This window comes from Nyctereutes procyonoides, unplaced genomic scaffold, assembly GCF_905146905.1.
Source record: "Nyctereutes procyonoides isolate TBG_1078 unplaced genomic scaffold, NYPRO_anot_genome, whole genome shotgun sequence".
In the NCBI taxonomy this organism is placed as follows: domain Eukaryota; kingdom Metazoa; phylum Chordata; class Mammalia; order Carnivora; family Canidae; genus Nyctereutes; species Nyctereutes procyonoides.
Window position 1 is genome coordinate 14,930,684 of NW_026575134.1, and position 20,074 is coordinate 14,950,757.

The 20,074-nt window shown below is 40.6% G+C and overlaps 1 protein-coding gene across 6 annotated transcripts in view; it reads left to right on the forward strand.

Annotated features, from left to right (window-relative positions):
* Nucleotides 1-20,074, forward strand: part of SRPK2 (SRSF protein kinase 2) — a 239,137-nt gene that overhangs the window by 155,459 nt on the left and 63,604 nt on the right. For 5 of the 6 annotated variants that reach the window (XM_055301172.1, XM_055301176.1, XM_055301177.1 and 2 more), the window contains one exon: nt 9,678-9,829. In XM_055301172.1, coding sequence (XP_055157147.1) covers nt 9,678-9,829 — 152 coding nt within the window. Of the gene's footprint in view, nt 1-9,677; nt 9,830-15,892; nt 16,044-20,074 lie in introns of those variants that run through there. The other variant, XM_055301178.1, reaches the window with a different exon arrangement.

Here is a 20,074-nt window from a genome sequence, read left to right on the forward strand (position 1 = left end):
ACAGCTTCCTTTTTCTTTTCTTTCTTTTCTTTTCTTTTCTTTTCTTTTCTTTTCTTTTCTTTTCTTTTCTTTTCTTTTCTTTTCTTTCTTTTCTTTCCTTTCCTTTCCTTTCCTTTCCTTTCCTTTCCTTTCCTTTCCTTTCCTTTCCTTTCCTTTCCTTTCCTTTCCTTTCCTTTCCTTTTCTTCCTTTTCCTTTTCCTTTTTCCTTTCCTTTCCTTTCCTTTCCTTTCCTTTCCTTTCCTTTCCTTTCCTTTCCTTTCCTTTCCTTTCCTTTCCTTTCCTTTCTTTTCTTCATTTCTTTTCTTCCTTTACTCTCTTCCTTTCTTATTTTCTTTCTTTCTGACACAGAGAGAGGCAGAGACACAGGCAGAGGGAGAAGCAGGCTCCATGCAGGGCGCCCCATGCGGGACTCGATCCCGGGTCTCCAGGATCACTCCGTGGGCTGAAGGCAGGCGCCAAACTGCCGAGCCACCCAGGCGTCCCATACAGCTTATTTTTCAAACTTCTAGTAGTGGGCTGTATAGAAGAATGTTCCATACTCTTTTAGTTAATCATATTTACCTATTAAAAATAATGATATGCTGGAAGAAGTTCATGCTGCTAGAATATTGCATATAGCAGTGTTGTCCAGTTGAACTTTCTGTGGTGATGGAAATGTTCTGAATTTGCACTGCCTAATACCATAGCCACCTGCTGTATGTGACTGTTGAGTGCTTGAAATGAAGCTAGATGACTAAAGAACTGAGTTTTAAATTTTACTCAGTTTTAATTGATTTGGCTAGTGGCTACTGAATTGTATAATTACAGTTACTTTTAGATTTAGAACTTGTGGAACTTTGCAGAAGCCTTGTCTGAAGTGGTACATGTTGCATTATTTCCTGAGTAGCATGAGGCAATCATGAGTGGTTATAGTAAGTTTCATCAACGTACAAATCTCAGTAGACAGTTCTTTATTTGTAGCAATTTATCCTGTACCCATTTGACTTCATATTGCCTAAAAACAGAACTTGTAGATAGCATATATGGGTCCTAGGTTTGCTAGTTTTTTTCTTCTTGTTTTTTTTAGTGTATAGCTCATCTTAATGTAAAAGGTAGGTTTATAGGAGGTTTTTATACATATGTATATTCTTTAAAAATGTATATAAAATACATGGGATTTATATTGGTGATTATATTATGGGTTATTGCTATGGATTATTAACTGGTGCTCTGCCTTGGGTGCTTTTTGTTCATCATTTCTCCTTGGCATTCTCATGTGCTTGAAAAGGCTGTAGCTACCATCTGCTTGCTCATGACCCCTACTTCTATTTACAGCCCAAATCTTGATTTTTTAGCTATAGATTCTACACACCAAGCAACCCACTGTATTCCTACACTGCTAGGTGTCCCATAGTCCTCTCAAACTGAGATAAACTAAAAGAGAAGTAAGTTTTCTCTGAAAGCCCTTCCTCCTCCTTCTGGCTCTGTTCTCCATCCAAATTAATGGTAACATTATGTTACTACCAGAAACCTAGGAAGGAAAGACCCACCTCCAGCAATTGAATTACCAAGTTCTAAGTTCATGGTTTTATCATCTCATCTCTGGTCTCCTCACTACTTGCTTCCCGCTTTTATCTTTTCTACCCATTCCACATGCCAGTTCTTTGCATAAAGCAAATCTCTTACATTTCAGTGTCACCTACTTGCTGTAAGGATAGAGCCCAGACTCCTTGGAGCAGTGCTGTGGGTCCTTCCTTTGTGAGCTGATTGCAGCAGAACCTCTTTCCTGTCTCCAGCCACACCACAGCCAAGACTCTGTTATGCCTTTGTGCTTCCAGTCACCTTGTTGCCTGGGCCTTGGGCTTCCTCCCTATCTGCTACTCCCACCATCCATTCCTCATCGTGTTAGTCTCTTAAGATCACTCCCAGTATGCAGAAGTTTCTGGCCCAGCTCTCTGCCATCTCCTCTTCCGTAACAATACCTGTAGAGCTGTTGCTAGTGCTCATGTATTCATGTTGACATGCATTTTTCCCCTTCTTGCAAGACTGTGTATCCCTCAATGCTGGGCTCCCTGGAAACTTTCTGGAATATGATAGGTGCTGTTCTGTTTGTGGAATCAGTGGATGTCTCTTTAGATGCCTCTGAACTCTGGCTTAAACATTTCCAAGTTTAAGAAAAGAAAAGTCTTTCTTTTTCCACTTCAGATTTCTCCCAGGTCCCACAAATGTATTCTAAAATATTCACAGTACCAGTGGCATAAGAAGTATGTAGCTCTGTCATATATATGTTGTGAGGTGATCAAACAGTTAACTCCTTTCTTATCTAAAATGTTGATAATTTGGGAGGCAGGTCTATTTACTTATATCATCATCAACTTTTAGTTGGCTGTGCACCATATTCTAGAAACAATGTAGTCTTAGAAAATAAGGTCTAAACGTTCTGGCTTGGAATTATGACTGCTTCTGTTTGAATTTGGGGCATACGTTTTGTTTTTTGTTTTACCTGTCTATGCCCAAAAAAGAATTGATTTCCATTCTTGAATACTCAGCTTCTTAATTCCACTGGCCATTTTAATTATTTAAAAAAATCCAGGCCTCACTGTTGTGGCCAAAATCTGATAAATTCACGTGGACTGCTCTCTTACTGAGAACTTACTTGGCAGCTGTATTCATTATTCATTTTCTATTGCTGTGTTACAAATTACCACACACTTAGTAGCCTAAAACAATACACATTTATTAGCTCATAGTTCTGTAGGTCAGAAATTAGGGCTGCACAGCATGGCTGGATTCTCACTGGACTGAAATCAAGCTGTTGGCCAAGACTACGGTTCTCTGTTGGGGCTCAGAGCACTCTTCCAAGATCATTGGTCATTGGCAGAACTCACTTGCATTGAACTCCTTGTTAGTCCTTCTAGCTGCTGGCTGGGCACTGAGCTCACTCCCAGAGGTCACTTGAAATTTCTTGCTATGTGGACCTGATGGCCAGTTCACAACATGGTTGTGTGCTTACTTCTCGACCAGCTGGAGCATGTCTCTTTGACTTCTGTAACCAGCCAGAGAAAACTCTTTTAAAAAGTAGAGTTTAAAAAAAAAAAAAATAAATAAAAATAAAATAAAAAAAGGTAGAGTTTTAAAAAGCTCATGTAATTAGGTCAAGCCCACCCAGCATAGCTGCCTAGTTGCCTTGTAACATAATAAATATAATGTTGAAAGTGGTATCTTGTTCATGGGATCTACCCATATTCAGAGGAATAGGGAATTACAGAAGGCTGAGGCTTACTGGGACCCAGTTTTAGAAGTTGGCCTACCACAGCAGACACTTAACATTCAGGTTTGATTTACCCAAACTTTGGAAGTTTTTTCATTAGGGAGGAATACATGAAATCATTATGGGTTTTGTCACTTTAGCTGTGCGGCTTTACCAGTCTTATAGGAATGCTTTTTGGGTAGGCTATTTTGAGAGAAAGTATGTATTGATTAATTCTGTCCTTAAGCAGAAATGGCAGACTGCATATTTCTCTGGCTAATAATTTACCATCAAGAATGGGAGAGTAAGGGGACGCCTGGGTGGCCCAGTGGTTTAGCACCTACCTGGGGCCCAGACTGTGATCCTGGAATCCTGGGGTTGAGTCCCACGTCGGACTCACTCAGGGAGTTGAGTCGTCGGACTCACGCAGGGAGTTGAGTCGCTTCTCCTTCTGCCTATGTCTCTGCCACCCCACCCCCCTTTCTGTGTCTCTCATGAATAAATAAAATCTTTAAAAAAAAAAAAGGGAGAATAAGGAGGAGGGAGGGAGATAGAGAGGGAAGAAGAGAGTGAGTTTTAGATCAGGTGGTGGACATAGAGAAGAAAGAAAACAAAATTTGACTTTATTGAATGTTCCTAGGAGAAATTCATTTGGAACTTCTTTTTCTCTATATTTTAGTTCCAGATGAATTGAATGAATTAATTTCTTAAAATTAGTGTCAGTTGCCATTTAGGTTGATAATAAAGGAAAGGACTTCTTTTCCTGCCAAATGTGAAGTTTACTTGTCCTTTTCTCTGCTCAAAAGAAATAGCAGCTGGAAGGAAGTCGGAACTCCCATCTGGTTGCCATGACAATGTAGAGCAGATGATGCATGCATCTTGCTAGGGTTCAGTTTTCTTCCCTTTTGTGATAGAGTAAATGTACATGAAAAATACAATATGCAGTAGATAAGCATGGTAAAATCATCTTAGTATTATATCTAAAGAAAATATTTTGTTTTTTAAGCTGCATTTATACAGTTGTCCTATTTGGAGTACTGTGAATATTTAGTTGTGTCCTTTGTAGGGCAAAATGAATATAATTCTTTGTGAAAAATATAAATGACTAGTTGGGATTTTGTTTCTAAAATTTTACTCTAGTTGTTGAGGTGGTGCCTTGTTTACCTGACATGAGAACATGTTCTTTAAATTAGTTTACAGAACTACCTATTACTTTCTACTGTAAAGGTGGCTGGGGCAGTTGTGAAGGAGAACATGTGTGCAGATTTTCTAAATCTAAATATAGGTTATTTCTTATTTTTCCTAGAGGCACATACTTTCTAAAGTTGATATTAAAAAGAAAGTTGATATTAAAAAGATATACTTTTGTAAGCTTTTGCTTTTTAAAAAAGTAGCTTTTTGAAGCTGCTCCATACCTGTTAACAGTTAATCCCCATTCCCCTCCTTTTGTCTTTCCTCTACTGCAAGCCCTCAGCAACCAGTAATTTACTCTGTTCTCTATACATTTGCCTGGTCTAGTTATTTATTTATTTATTTTTTTTTTTAAAGATTTTATTTATTCGTGAGAGACAGACAGAGAGAGAGAAAGGCAGAGACATGGGCAGAGGGAGAAGCAGACTCCTTGCAGGGAGCCTGATGTGGGACTCCATCTCAGGACTCTGGGATCACACCCTCAGCCAAAGGCAGATGCTCAACCACTGAGCTACCCAGGTGCCCCAATCTGGACATTTTTATGTAAAATGGAATCCTATAACATGGTCTTTTGTGCCTGATATTTTTCATTTAGCATAATGTTTTCAAGGGTCACCCATGTTGTAGCATGTGTTAGTACTTTTTTTCTTATCTTTGTTTCTTTTTATTCCTTAATATTACATTTTATTTATGCACATTTTTTATTCATTTATCAGTTGATGCACATTTTTTGTCTATCATGAATAATGCTTTGAATATTGTTGCACAAGATTTTGGGGAGATATATGTTTTCATTTCTTTTGGGTATGTATCTGGAAGTGGAATTGTTGGGTTCCATAGTGATTCTAAATTCAACCTTTTTGGGAACTGCCAGACTGCAAAGCTGCTGGACAACGTAACACTCCTGCTACAAATTCAGGTTCTAATTTCTTCATTCTCCACATTACTTGTTATTATCTGTTTGTTGGTTTGTTTGTTGGTTTGTTTATTTGAGAGGCAGAGACACAGGCAGAGGGAGAAGCAGGCTCCGTGCAGGGAGCCAGACAGACCTTGGGACTCCATACCGGGTCTCCAGGATCACGCCCTGGGCCGAAGGTGGCGCTAAACTGCTGAGCCACCGGGGCTGCCCAAGTTCACTTTTTATTTTATTGCATATGCTTTTGGTGTTATATCTAAGAAACATTGCCTAGCCTAGGGTAATGAAGATTTACTTACATTTTTTTCCTCCTAGTTTTATAGTTCTAGTTTCTTCATTTAAGTCTTTGATCCATTTTGAATTAATGTTTATGTATGTGTGAGGTAGAGTTACAGCTTTATTTTGTTGCATACTAGATAACCATTTGTCCCAGTACCATTTTTTGGAAAGATTGTTCTTTCACCATTTAATTGTGTTGACACCCTTGTTGAAAATATTTATGAGTTCCCTACATGTGTTCTTAGGTGCTTTTCTAGTAATTCTTATATGAAATAACTTGATGGTTTTCATTAGGGTTGATGAAAAGATGTTTTTAAAAATCTGTTGATATATTTCATGAGTATGTATTTGTTGATACAAACTGCCACCTCTGCATCTGTTAAATAGTTGAGATTTAACCAGGCTTTGTAATACTTGTTAGAAGCCATGAGAAACCACTTTGAGGAAGCCAGCCTTAAAGATGGTGTGGCCTCGTCCATACAGTTGCCTTAAGGCAAATTTATCTGTGTTTCTACTGTGTAGTAAGCAGTAACAAGGATGGATGGGATGAAAAAAAAATCATGATTGGAACTATAGCATTGTTCTGAGCCTTACTATGATGTATTGGTGATAATTGATGTGAGGCAGGAGAAAAACCATAGTTATTGGGTGACCAGGAATGTCCTCTGGTATTGGTGATCTGAAGGGTCGAGTAGTGCTGTCCGGGAGAAATATCATGTGAGCCTCATTTGTAATTTGAAGTGTTCTGGTAGGCACACTTAAAAATGTAAAATAATCGGGTGAGTTTAGTAATTTTTTTTTTTTTTTAGAAAGAGAATCTTTTTTTTTTTTTTTAATTTTTAAATATTTATGATAGTCACACACAGAGAGAGGCAGAGACACAGGCAGAGGGAGAAGCAGGCTCCATGCCGGGAGCCCAACCTGGGATTCGATCCTGGGTCTCCAGGATCGCGCCCTGGGCCAAAGGCAGGCGCCAAACCGCTGTGCCACCCAGGGATCCCTAGTTTAGTAATTTATCTCATTTTATCCCAAGCATTATTGTTTTAATATGTAATAAATGTAAAATTATTAAGATACTTTACATTTTTTGTATGAAATCTTGGAAATCTAGTATGTGTTTTACACTTATCTTGATTTGGATTAGTTACATTTCAGGTACCCGCATGTGGCCGGTGGCTACTGATTAGACATCATAGTCCTAGATGTTTTGTTAGGATAGCCAGGTGAAATATTATGTCAGCATTACTCAACCTCCTTTATACTTCAAGGTACTCCCGACTCCTCCCTTACACATGAGACCTAACTGGCTTTGGGGGGTTTTCGGCCTGCCTGTTCATTGTGCCCTCACTGGAAAGGTGAGCAGGACCTGCTCATTGAGACCAGAGGGTCTGAGAATTTTGTCAAGTGATAAGGGCAGCTCACCAAATTAGTTAAGAGTCATTAAAAGAAAGACATTATGATGAAGGTATTTGAGCTTCTCAAAAGAGAGAAAATGGGGTCATGAAAATTAGAATTTCTTTTCCCTTGTTACAGATACAATCTACTCTATAGAGATAAAGCTAAATACAGAAAATACCATGAGAGCAGTGGTTCTCAAATGGGCATGACTTTGTCCCCAGGGGAGTTGTTGATGTCTGAACATAGTTTTGATGGCCACAACTGGGGGTGGAGGAGGAGACGTTACTGACGTTAGTGGCTTGAGGCCAGGGCTGCTGGTAACATCCTACGGAATAGAAAACAGCCCCTGCTACGGCGAATTACCGGGCCCAGACGGCGGTGGTGCAGGGCACAGTAGAGCCTGGCACTGGAAGAACAAGATCCTCGGCCTCGGTTCATTAGTTGTTACTAGTTTCTGTAGGGAATAGGATGGGTTTTCTTTTAGATGTGGAGAATCTCCCCATTTTTTCATATAAGATGTCTAAGGAAGAAAGAGCCAACTTTCAAAGCCTTTCTGACCGAGATTTGTCCACTAGGGAGGTGTCGCACGCTGCCCTGAAGAATGAGTGGGGCGCGTAAGACCGTGTCTTGCTGGCCTTCCTTTCCCGCTGGTGCCGTCCTGCTGCCTCCCCTTCTTCAGGCCTCGCTTTTGTCCAGCAGCATTCTACTTGTGGTAAAGGCGTGTATGTTTAAAAGAGAAGGAGCATTTTCGAGGCTGCCAGAAAGATTATTAAACTTCCATAAGGTCTGTTGGATGTATTTTTGGATGTATTCTGACAGTGATGTGGGTGTTGGGTGGTGAGTATTCCCTTCCAGTGCTCCACCAGGAGCAGTGCTTAGCTCGGAATGCTCCAATGTCATCACCCAGGGGGCTGTGACTTTGCCTCTAACTAAATTCTAGCAAGTAGAAGTCAACCCAAGTCATTTCAGTATTTAAGTGTTCTTCAGTTGTTCTGCCAATGATTTTCATACCTGCCGGTGCTCGCCTTTAAGGTCACCCGTGGGCTGTGACCCCTGCTCCTTCCCCACGATGCTGGTGTTTCTGCTGCTTTCCATGCCTGCCCCCTTTTGTGACCTGTGGCAGTTTGAGTTTTGGTGGCAAACCACGTATGTGAACTCTAGCTAACTTAGGCTAGAGGCAATATAGTAAATGCTATTTGGAGGATCTTCGATTTGGCAGGAATCTAGAGGTCTGGCTTCTAGTCAGGGACGGGGGCAGTGGTCAGGGTGGCTCTGCTGGCCCTGCCTCTCACTGGCAGCTGCAGATCAATTTTCTCTCTGTGACCGCTGACCTGGAGGTACGGGGACTGTTGGGTGAGCTTTGGCTCTGTGTGCCCTAGGCTGTACTACAGTGAGGAGAGCGGACCTGGAACCAGCTTTCCATTGTGCAAGAGTAGCAGTGTCTCAGAGGCGCTTTTAAAGGAGAATCATGGGTACTGGACAGGCCAAAACCAAGAGCAGTTGGCTATCCCTTTCGTCCTTGTGGGATTCCCCTTGCTCCCCAGACTAGAGAGTCCCGCTCACCCTCCTGAAAGTCTGTCCAGGGAACATCTCTATATTCTGTGGGGTGTCTGGACCCTTCCCATTTCCTACCCGCACAGCTCTGGCCAGCAGTGCTGGTCCCATTGCTACTAAGGACAGCTTGTTGTTTAAAGGAGAGATGTGCTTCTTGTGCCTGAGTTGTAACCAAGGCTTCAAGTTTCCCCAGAAGGACACAGTCAGAAATAGCAGTTAGATTTTTTAGAGTAAGTGAAAGCTTGATTTTATAGAGGTGCTTTATGAATGCTTTACTTATTTAATAAGCACATGTATTCAGTATGCCCCTGAGTTTCTAGGTACCTGAAAGGTTTACATCTGTAATCTCTCAAGCTTAAAAAAAAAAAAAATTTTTTTTTTTTGTATTACAGGTTTTCTCATCTTTTGTAAAAGAGCATACTTAAACATCATGTAGCCTTTGTGTGACAATTAGAAATGACCATTTTGCAACCTTGCAAACCTTGCATTAATGTACAGACTATACCATATGCGATAGACAGTGGCTGCTTTCTTTTTCATTTCTAGTTTGGGGGTAGTGTTCTTGATGAGCGAGGTTGATAGATAACTGAGTTCTTTACTGAAAATAACTGTGTGTCAGCTACAGCATATATTAGTCATCTTTTAGGAGTCATCCAGGAAACCTAGCCACATTCTTACTATCTCTATAGAATTTAATTTTAAAATAATAAAAACAAGTCCAAAATAAGTCCTGTTTTAAGTTCAGGGCTGCTTCCATCTGTCTTTTTATAATCTCTGTGGGATATGTTCTAACTAGTTAATAAGGCTGCATATCATGGGGGGCAGGGTGAGTACTCTTCATATTTCACTTATATTTCATAATATTGTCAGGACTTAAGAAATACTGAATCTCTGAGTGAAAACGCGTCTACAAAGTATAACTTTTTCCTCCTGACCCGTATGTTGAAACATCACTTGAATTCAGCTAAAATGACAAAGTGACATTAATCAGCATTCCTTCTTTAGTGTGTGACCAGCTTTATTTTTCTCTTGTATCAAGAAACGCTCGTGTGTGTCCATGATGCAAGATTGGCTTCTAAGTAAATAGGAATTTTCCTTCCACTGTTTCAGGCCGGAGCCTCAGCAGAAAGCTCCCTTAGTTCCTCCACCACCACCTCCGCCACCGCCACCGCCTCTACCGGACCCCACACCCCCAGAGCCAGAGGAGGAGATCCTGGGATCTGACGATGAGGAGCAGGAGGACCCTGCCGACTACTGCAAAGGTGATGTGTGAGCTCCGCTGGGCCGGAGCCGTGGGGCCGGAGCCCATTTACTGGTGTCTGGGAAGTTAACCATGCAGATTGTTTGGTCTTTATTCAGTTAACCTCTTGGCATCAGTATCATTTTTAATTTCTAGGCCATTAAATATAGAATGATACCCAAAAATGTAAGAGATTTCAGAAGGAAGAACTGTAAGAGATAGAAAATATGTACGTACATACTCTGGGTACTTTACAGAGGATTTAAGTCTAATGGAATTAAAGGTAATATAAAACAGAACATGGGGATCTCTGGGTAGCTCAGAGGTTAAGCACTTGCCTTCAGCCCAGGGCCTGATCCTGGAGTCCCCTGTCAGGCTCCCTGCATGGAGCCTGCTTCTCCCTCTGCCTGTGTCTCTGCCTCTCTGTCTCTCTCTCTCTCTCTCTCTCTCTGTCTTTCATGAATAAATAAATAAAAATCTTAAAAAAAAAAAACCCAACAGAACAATTAAAGATAAAAACATAATAAGCCATCTACAAAGAGCATAGACTTGAAGGTCCCAGGCTCCTGATGTGAGCCAACTTAACTGTTGTGCAAGACATTTTTCTTTAAGTTTTCAGGCTGCTAAGACTAATAAGGAACCAGTCCTTTCTCTGTATAGCGTAGAGTCTCATAGTATTCATTGTCCGTGGAAAGAAAGCCTGCTCATTTGTTTACAGAGACAGGCTTTTTCCTGGCATTGTGCTGCTCAATGAAAAAAACATTCTTTGGGTTATGCCATTGTGTGACACAGTGGATTATGTTTTTAGCTGTGATTTCACAGAAGACACAAATCCACTGAAGTGAAGTGTTCCTGTATTGATGCTTCCTAAAGCTCAAGAACATAGAGTTACACTCCTACAAGGCACCACGTTGTGTAATGAATATTGAAAACAGAGTGATCCAGACTCTATGTGTAGACCAGATGAATGTAGGAGGAAGGGAAGTTGCTGGGTCCATTTGACTCCTCTTTTTACTTAACTTACTCATTTGGAGTTTCATTCTAAGAGAAAATAATCATAGTCCAGTAGTCTGAGCTTCTGAACAATTGATGAAACACTGATTTGTTGCAGATGAAGTTAAAGGTAAATCAGATTCTATACAGAATAATAATCGATGGTAGAAGATGGATACGGTTCAGGCCGTAGAGCGTTAGTGAGTCTCTGGCTCTGTAGTGTCTTGTATGAACTTATCCAGTGATTGCAAGCCATTCGTGTACTGGTTATGGAACATTGTACTTTTTAGTTACCTATTAGGTGGAAGAGAAAATTTATGTTCTGCTGTAAAAAATTTAAGAAAGAACTTCCACTCTAACCGGATTGTTCCATAGATATGGGTTTCTGTGCATGGAATCCATGTTTTCTTTAGAAAAAGAACTGTAGATCTTTTGTATGAGGAGTGATTATGACCCTAAAGCTCCTTGCCATTTAATATGGAACATAACAGAGTCTGTGGAAAGGTGAAGAGAAGAGGTTTTACAGCCTCCCTCTTACTCGGCATTTCTTGGTTCAGAAATGAAGTTGTATGAAAAGGAGATGCAGACAGTTGTCTTTCTATTTTACTGCTTAGGCCAAAGCATTAGGTTGGTCTGTAGGAACAGTTCTTTCTAGCACATGTGATGTAGTTTTGGAATATAGGTGAGGTTTGGTGGGGTGAGATCGGGAGCCAATGACCAAGAAAGAATTCTTTAGTTGTCGTTGGTGCAAAATGGTGGTTTTATTAAAGAACAGACATAGGGCCCAGGAGCAGGAAGAGCTGCTGTCCCAGGGTGGTGAAGGGTGGCTGATTATATACTTGGGAGTTGGGGGCAATAGGAAGAGGGGGGTTTTCAAAAGATTTTTTGCATTCTAAAGAGGATCTAGCAATACTGGAGGCCTTGCCATTGTCAAGTTAAGGTTGTTTTTCCCTCTAGTAAAGCATTAACATTAAGATAATTGGGAGTTTCTTTCTGGAAGTTAGGTTATTGATAAGAATGTTTTCTTGTGAATCACTAAGACATTTTATAAATTGAGGGAGACTCATGTCTATAGGACTATAATCTATGAATTAACTATAGTTTTTCCTTTCCCTTAGCTTTAGGGCAGCCAGGAGTGCCTGAGGAATGTCACGCATATCCCACGGGGGGGGGGGGGTGTCATTTGTGGGGTATCAGCTTGTGCTTTGTCCTCAGCTAGCCCTCTGTTCTCTCTTCACATGGGCACCACCATGACAGAATGAGGATTCTTTGCCTCACATCTGGTTCTTCAGTATGTGGGTCAGGAGATATAACCAGTCCTCTTATTTATCCCTTTACCATTTCTGTAGAACAGCACAGTGGATACCCCAGACCGAAATACAGGGCCATGAAGGAAGAATTTCAGTCAGGGCTGATTTTAGGTAACATTTACTGAAGTTAAACATCTAAGAGTATTAAAGTCAGCCTGACTATATAGCATGTGAGAGAATGTCAGGTTTGCCCTCTCTCTCTCTCTCTCTCTCTCTCTCTCTCTCTCTCTCTCTCTCTCATTCTCTCATTCCTGGCTTCTGGTCCATGTAACAGATGCCTTACTCCGTGACTTTTGTATATAGATCAAAACCGTTTGTCTAAGGTAGCGGACATAAATGCATTCAAGGAGTCTGTGGAACTGATTGGGAATGTGTGGGACAAGATCTGTGCCCCACCCCCACCCTCCAGCCAAGAATAGACTTTAACTTTCCAACATGATGCTTATTCACTCCTGAGTTATTTAGTATATTTTGCCTGCAATCAAATACATTCTTCTTTGTAACCACTGAACAACCATCAAGATCAAGAAGTTAACATTGTTCCAGTTCTGCCATTCATTCCTCACCATCCATTCAGGTTTTGCCAGTTGCTGGTATTGTCCTTTATATGAGATCAGTCCTTCCCAGAATCATGTTCCATTTTGTTTTCTTGTGTTAAAAAACAAAATTCAACCTAGTAGATTTGAAGATCTAATTGACTTTATGAAGCAGTTCACAAATGCTACATCTGCATCTAGCAGGTGGAGATGCTGCTGGGAGTTGTAAAAACTGAGAGTTTGGAGTTACTAGGGGAAGGGGATTATTTCATGCCAGGATATCTTCCTTTGAGGGGGAGGGAGGGGCAGAATTTTTATCATGCAGATTACCTCACTTGTGCTTATCAGGAAACTTCTGGTTGATTGTTAAAAGGTCACATTCCTGGGGTAGGTTGAAACTATAATTAAGTCTTGGTTTGCTATCTTGGGGAGGCAATAACTTGTTTGGGCTTGTTTTTTTCTTTGTTAACACTTGTTTCTTTAACCTGGAATAGTTCTTTAGTCTTTTCTTGCTTTTTTGACTTTGACATTTATTATTATTATTTATTTTTATTTTTATTTTTTTTTAAGATTTCATTTATTTATTCATCTGAAGTGGGGAGGGGCACAGACACAGGTAGAGGGAGAGGCAGGCTCCATGCAGGGAGCCTATGTAGGACTAGATCCCGGGTCTCCAGGATCATGCCCTGGGCCGAAGGCAGGCGCCAAACCACTGACCCATCCGGGGATCCCCGTGACTTTGACATTTTTGAAGATTGTAGGCCAGTTATTTTGTTATACTGTTTCTTAGTTTGGTAAACTGTTTTATTTTCTAGGTTTTGTTTTATTTAAAGTAATCTCTGTACCCAAGATGGGTCTCCCATTTATAACCCCGGGAATAAGAGTGGCATGTTCTACTGACTAACCCAGCAGGTGCCCCCATGTTTCTTGATTTGGAATATCACAAAAGTGTTGCTCTGTGAGAAGTATTCTCTTTGCACATTATTTTATCAGGTAGGGCACTGTTTTGTGAAGTTACACACACACACACACACATAATAAGAATTTTGTTGAGAGTTCCTTCTTTGAGACTGTAAATAAGTATCCCCTTGCCAACTAATTTGTTTGCTTCTCCCTTTCCTTTCTTTCTCTTCCAGTCTCCCACCACTCCCTCCCATCTATCTCCCTGTCTTTCTAGCTATTTCAGATGGACTCATTCATGGATTTCCTTTTTATTCAGTGATTTCTAATCAGTTACTCCCCTTAATTGTTTTGATGCTTGGCTTATCTCAAATTTGGCCTTTAGGAGTTCCTTCAAATTGATTCTGTGTCCTTTTGAGATGTCTTGTCATTTGAACACTTTCTTTCTTGCAAGTACAGTAAACTGTTCCTGACTCATCTTGTATTTTCCCTGCTCCAGCCCTGGAATCTGCTCTTTCTACAAGGATGCCTGGTTCCTTTTAGTGGGGGACAGTATTTAGAAAACAAGATCTGGGCATTAGGTGTGATTATCATTGTTGGGGTGTCAGTGCTTCTGCGTCTCTTAGCACAGCCCTTTATGTTTATATAGATTTCTTTCTTTTTTTTTTTTAAGATTTTATATATTTATATATTTATTTGATGAGGGGGAGACAGAGAAAGAGGGAGCGTGAGCACAAGCAGGGGGAACAGTAGAGGGAGAAGGTGAAGCAGGTTCCCCACTGAGCAGGGGCCCTGATGTGGGGCTGGAACCCAGGACACTGGGGTCATGACCTGAGCCAAAGGCAAACGTTTAACCAATTGAACACCCAGGGGCCCCTTATATGTATTTCTGTATTTATATTTAATTCTACTTTTGCTTATGTATATGTTAAAATATGAATTTAATCAGATATCTCTAATTCCAGCCTAATACCAGAGGATTTGGCCCAGTTTTTTCCCTTTCTGTATTTTTGGGTTTTTTTCTTTGACAGTAAGAGGCAAGACTGTCATTATCTTCATTACGTTTAATTATTTGATTAATTTCCTTGTACGTGATGAATCACCAGTCACACTGTGCTCAGATATCCTTTTTGCCCCACCCTGTCTAGTGATTGGGACTGAATTTTTCGGGCAGGGGGCAAGGGAGGGGTGGCTCTTACAGTTTAGGGGTGGGATTCCTGTTGTCTGAGTAGGTGTCTTGTCCTCCGTCACTTCAGTTTTCTTCAACTTCATTCCTAGAGATCTCTGCCCTACCAGCTACTCTTTAGTACTCACAAAGTAAAATAAAACACCACCAACAAAACACGCTACCTGTTTTATTTCTTCACAAAAGAAATATTTGTTCTCCTTAGGAAGTAGGTACATCGGGGTAGAGTGAGCAAAGTCACCTGGAATCTGAGCACCCCACAATAGCTGTGGTAAGCATCTGGATCTCTGCCCTTCTGGATCATTCGTGACCAACCAACCTTTTTATCTCTTTACAAGTCTTTCCCCATTTAGCCACTTGAACACTGAGGATGCTGTTTAAAGTTCTAATATTGCTAAAGCATCCTCAGTGCTCCTTTCTCTTTGGCTGTGCATTCTCTTTCTTCACAGCTGGCTTGTTCCCACTCATCTTATATTTTGCTCTTCCACCAAACCCAGGAGGATTATGGCCTTTGGTGCCTGAGAGTCGTGGGTTCAAGATCTGGCTTCCCAGTTCTGTGTCCTCAGACAGGCTCCTTTCCCTCCAGGCTTCAACTCCTTTGTCTACGATATAATATCATCTCTCTGTGTAATATAACAGATTACCACCTAAGATTTTATAAGGATGAAAATGTGACAGATGTGTGAAGTATGTGCCATGCTGCCTGGTACATAGAAAGTGCTAAAGAAATGTGAATTTTATTTTCATGTGTCTTGTTCTTGTTCTTTGGTCTCCTCTGAAGTTTGTTCCCATGTGTGTTTTCCTGCCACCCCCTTCATGCTGGTCCCCGAGGGGTCTTTGCTGCCTAACTGTGCTGGGCTTGTTTCCCTGGCCTCTGGGGAGAGAGCTGCGTCAGCATGGCCTCTCTCTCTTCCTGTCTCGTTTCAGGGTCACCTCTGATCAGTTGTCTCGGGTCAGGCCTGTAGCAGCAGGCTGGGCAGTTTGTTCAGATTCCTACTTCCAAGCCCAGGAGATAACAAGGGTCGGGCACAGGGTGAGCCAATGAACAGACACTTCCGGGAGGCCCTTGCGCAATACGTGCACGCTTTGTGAGTTTGAGCATAAAGCCACTTCGCTAGAGTAGAACCTCCTCCTGTGGGGACATTGTGGTGCAGGGAGGGTTTTCAGAGCGTGGCTCTACCACCTGCCTCAGAATGGCCAGGGGCGCCTGGTGGACGTTCCTGAGCTGGACTGTAAATCTTGAGTTGGGACGCCAGCGAGTAAGACCCGGACTCACCCAAGTATTTCAGAACCTCATCAGGCTCGGCTAAGGTACGTGCCTTGCATCTGAAGCTCCAAAGCTAGCCCTGAGCAGTGGCCTCGTTCACTGCATACTGGGTGGCTGAAGCACTGTGGAAGGGGAATTAGCTGCTTTGAACTACCTTTTGGGTAAACATTTTTCTGTCCATCACATATTTGCTACAAGGACTAGGTTAGTGGTGACGGTAGGAACATTGTTTTGTTGTACCATCCTGCCTGCATTGACTGCCTCCTTGGAGTTGCTTTCTTTTTGGCTCCCTTAGATCACGCTTCAATAAGGTGGCGCCTTGTGCAATTTTATCGTGTGTGTTATTTCTGGAAATATTGATTTCAACACTTTTGTGGTCTGACTTGGTAAGCGTGTGTCATTTCCTCAGAACGGCCTTCTTTGAACCATTAATTACATCTTCATTAGGCCCTTCCAAGCTCTGTACCTCCCAGTAGTCTCTTATCAAAGCTCCCCCATCCCCCAGTAGTCACCATGGTGTGTAATTATACATTTATTTTTGTGTTCATTTGTGATCTGCTTCTCCTCAGTCTGGGAGATTCCCTGTACTCAGGGGCTATCTATTTTTGAACCCCACTGCATTTGTACTCTCTACAGTGCAACAAATTTTTTGTTGTTGTTGGATAAAGGAATTGCCTCTAGTGTTAAGCTCTACAACTAAGGGCCGTATGGCACTGATGTTTGCTGTGTGTTTTGGAAGGCATGTCCAGAGTGAGGAGGTGGACACAAGTCAGAATCTAGATCTTTCATTTCTTCCTGGATCTTCTTAAAATTATCCGTCATGCTCTGAAGGTCTTATTTGTTATCCATTTGAGTGGCATCCATTTTTTTCTTATGAAACTTAGCAATATCTTCTTCAAAACATAGGATAAACAGTATAAATATTCACACACTAGAAAAATATCCAATGACTTTCTTACACACAAATTGCCTTTCCATCTATGAATAATGCTCAGAATGTAAAGTCGGTGATTAGTGGTTATATGTTTTCATTGGCCTTGTCTCTCCCTACAATCTAGGACTTAGAACATTTATAGCTTCAGCTTTTCTTAAAATAAGAAAGCACTATACCTTACATAGGACTGCCTTAGAAACCAATGTCTTACAGCTTGTATTTTATCGAAGTGTAGTCTTTAATTTGTTTTTTTTTCCTTTTTTTAAAGATTTTTTTTAAAATTTATTTATTCATGAGAGACAGAGAGAGAGAGAGAGAGAGAGAGAGAGAGAGAGAGGCAGAGACACAGGCAGAGGGAGAAGGAGGCTCCATGCAGGGAGCCCGACGTGGGACTCGATCCCGGGTCTCCAGGATCAGGCCCTGGGCTGAAGGCAGCGCTAAACCGCCGAGCCACCCAGGCTGCCCATCCTTTCTTTAATATAAAAAAGATCATCTTTATTCATTCACAGTTATTTTCCTTAAAACCACTAATTTTGTGTACATACTTAATCTTACCCTGGTTGAATATATTTTTAAAATTTGTTGGCTCAATTTGGCTTACCTGAAGCCTTATAAGAAATTGCTTATCTCTATGAACAAACTAATAGATACTTCTGAATTAATTGCAGGCGGCTTCATTGCATTTCTTTCATGGGGACTGAGGAGATTCTGACACCTGATAGGCCCAATGGTATTGTGAAATGCTGGTGAGGGTATAATCACTAAACTTTAGTTAGCATGACAGTTCAATTCTCTGAGGTTTACTATGTATAAAGTATTGTGTTTTACTACAGAGATTATACAGGTGAGTGAGAAACCAGCCTCCATTCTCTAGGAGTTTGTAGGCTCAGAACTTTGCCACTAGAATAAATATAAGCTAGTTAGTGCCAGAGCCTTCACTGGTCTTGCCTTCCCAACCTGTCCCTGGCACTTAATAGAATAATCTGGCTGAGTAGTGACTGAAGAGACCAGATCAAGAAACTACTTAAATAGCCTTTTTCACCTTTATTGTGTGGTTAATTAACTATAAGGCGGGGGTGGGTGGGGAGGAAGACTTTATTGATGGCGCAGGATTCTTCTCTGACTCAGTCCTGGAGGCTGGGACATGCATTTCTGGGAAGCGCTAAGTGCCCTCCCTGCTTTTCCTAGCCCATGGCATGCTAAAAGCTGATGCATAGATTAGGTTGAAGAGGAGTTTGGGAGCATCACGTAGAGGATAAAGATCAGGATAAGAAATTTGTATGTGAAGTAATTTATTATTTATTTATTTATTTATTTATTTATTTTTTCATGAAGTAATTTAAAACGCCAGCTTCTAACATATGTTGGGAAAAAAATCTTGAAGAAACACAGAATAGTTCATGTGTGTGTATGTAGATTTCTTAAGATACTCTGCGCACAGGTCATTTATCATTTCACTGCAGATACTTGTTTTCTTCACATTCTTTATGCATTTTATTTTTCTTGCTCTGTGCATAAAGTTGAGTAGAAGTGGTAAGAGTAGACGTCTCTGATTGTTTCTGATCATCAAATAAGTGTGTAGATATTTTTAAAATATTTATTTGAGAGAGAAAGAGAGAAAGTGCATACGCATGAGCAGGGGGAAGGGGCAGAGGGAGAATCAGACTCCTCATTGTGCGGGGAGACCAAGAACATGGGGCTTGGTCCCAGGATCCCAAGGTCATGACCTGAGCCAAAGGCAGATGCTTAACCAACTGAGCCACCCAGGTGCCCAAATGTGTAGATATTTTTTTAGCTATCTTTACAGGTTGTGATGGATCATAGATTTAAATGTAGAGCTAAAAGTATAAAGCTTTATAAAAAGAAAAAAAGTAGGAGGATATCTTCACAACCTTGCAGTGAGGGAAGATGTCTCAGAGAACATGCAAGACATATTAACTACAAAATAAAAAATAATTTGATTTCATCAAAATAAAATATTTGCAGATTAAAAGGAACTTTTAAAAGTGGAATGAACAGGCTCAGACTAGGAGAAAATATTGATTTACATACATAGCTTACAAAAAACATAATTAGGAGAGGGAACATGGGAAGTTTAGTGAGGTTTTAGAGTAATATTCTTCATATTGACTAGGGTGTATCCATTTTTCAAATATCAGGGAATTGTGTACATAAGATTTTTTACTTCCATCTTATGTAAATTTTACTTCAACTTTTAAAAATAGTTGCCGTACCTACTTATGTATGGATTATAGGATTGTGTGTGTGTGTTTTACCTCTTGGTCTTATTTTTCTTGGTTTTCTGTACTAAGCATATATTTCTTTGTAAATAGAAAAAAAAAAGAAATGTTTAAAAAAGGAAAACTTAGCTATGAGGAACCATTATAGATTTTGAGCAAGGAGTGGCTTTATTTAAGACAGAATAATTTGTGAATCTTGAATGGTCAGAGAGAAAAGATACATATATATAAAGGAGAAGTCAGAAAAGCTAGCAGCACCATGGAGGAAGCGTCTTAATCATTTGACAAATGACTGAATGTAGATGACAGTGATGAGAATCTTCCAACTCTTGAACTGTGGGGCGACTAGAAGAAGAGCAGTGCATTCTGGGCATCCTTTTTTTTTTTTTTAAGGACTCTGAATTTTGAATCTGCTTGCCATTTTTTCTTTGTTTAGGACATTATTTGGCTACTAAAAAACTCAGAGCCAAATGTGCAACCCTCCTGTAACACGTGAGCGAGAATTTCCAGCATTGCATTCTGTGTCCTAACTTCACTGCAGCATTATTCTATTTTATTTTGTTTCTGGACTATTTTTTTCTTTGCCCCAATTTCCTTCTAATTTTGTATCTTGTATTATGGTTTTATAAACTGCCTCAATTCCTTATTGGAAAGAAGTGGATTTGGCACTTTTAACAGCAACAATGAAATCATGGTCTGGGGAAATTTTGAGGAGTTTGACTTTATTCATTTTACCTTAAAGAAACTAGTGTAGATATCAAGAAGACAGCTAGAAATAGGAATCTGGGGCTCAGAAGAGTGGCTAGCAAATGGTGTAGTAAAGAATTTAACACTGCCCAGGACACCTTGGTGGCTCAGTTGATTAAACATCTGACTCTTGATTTAACTCCACTGGAAGAGG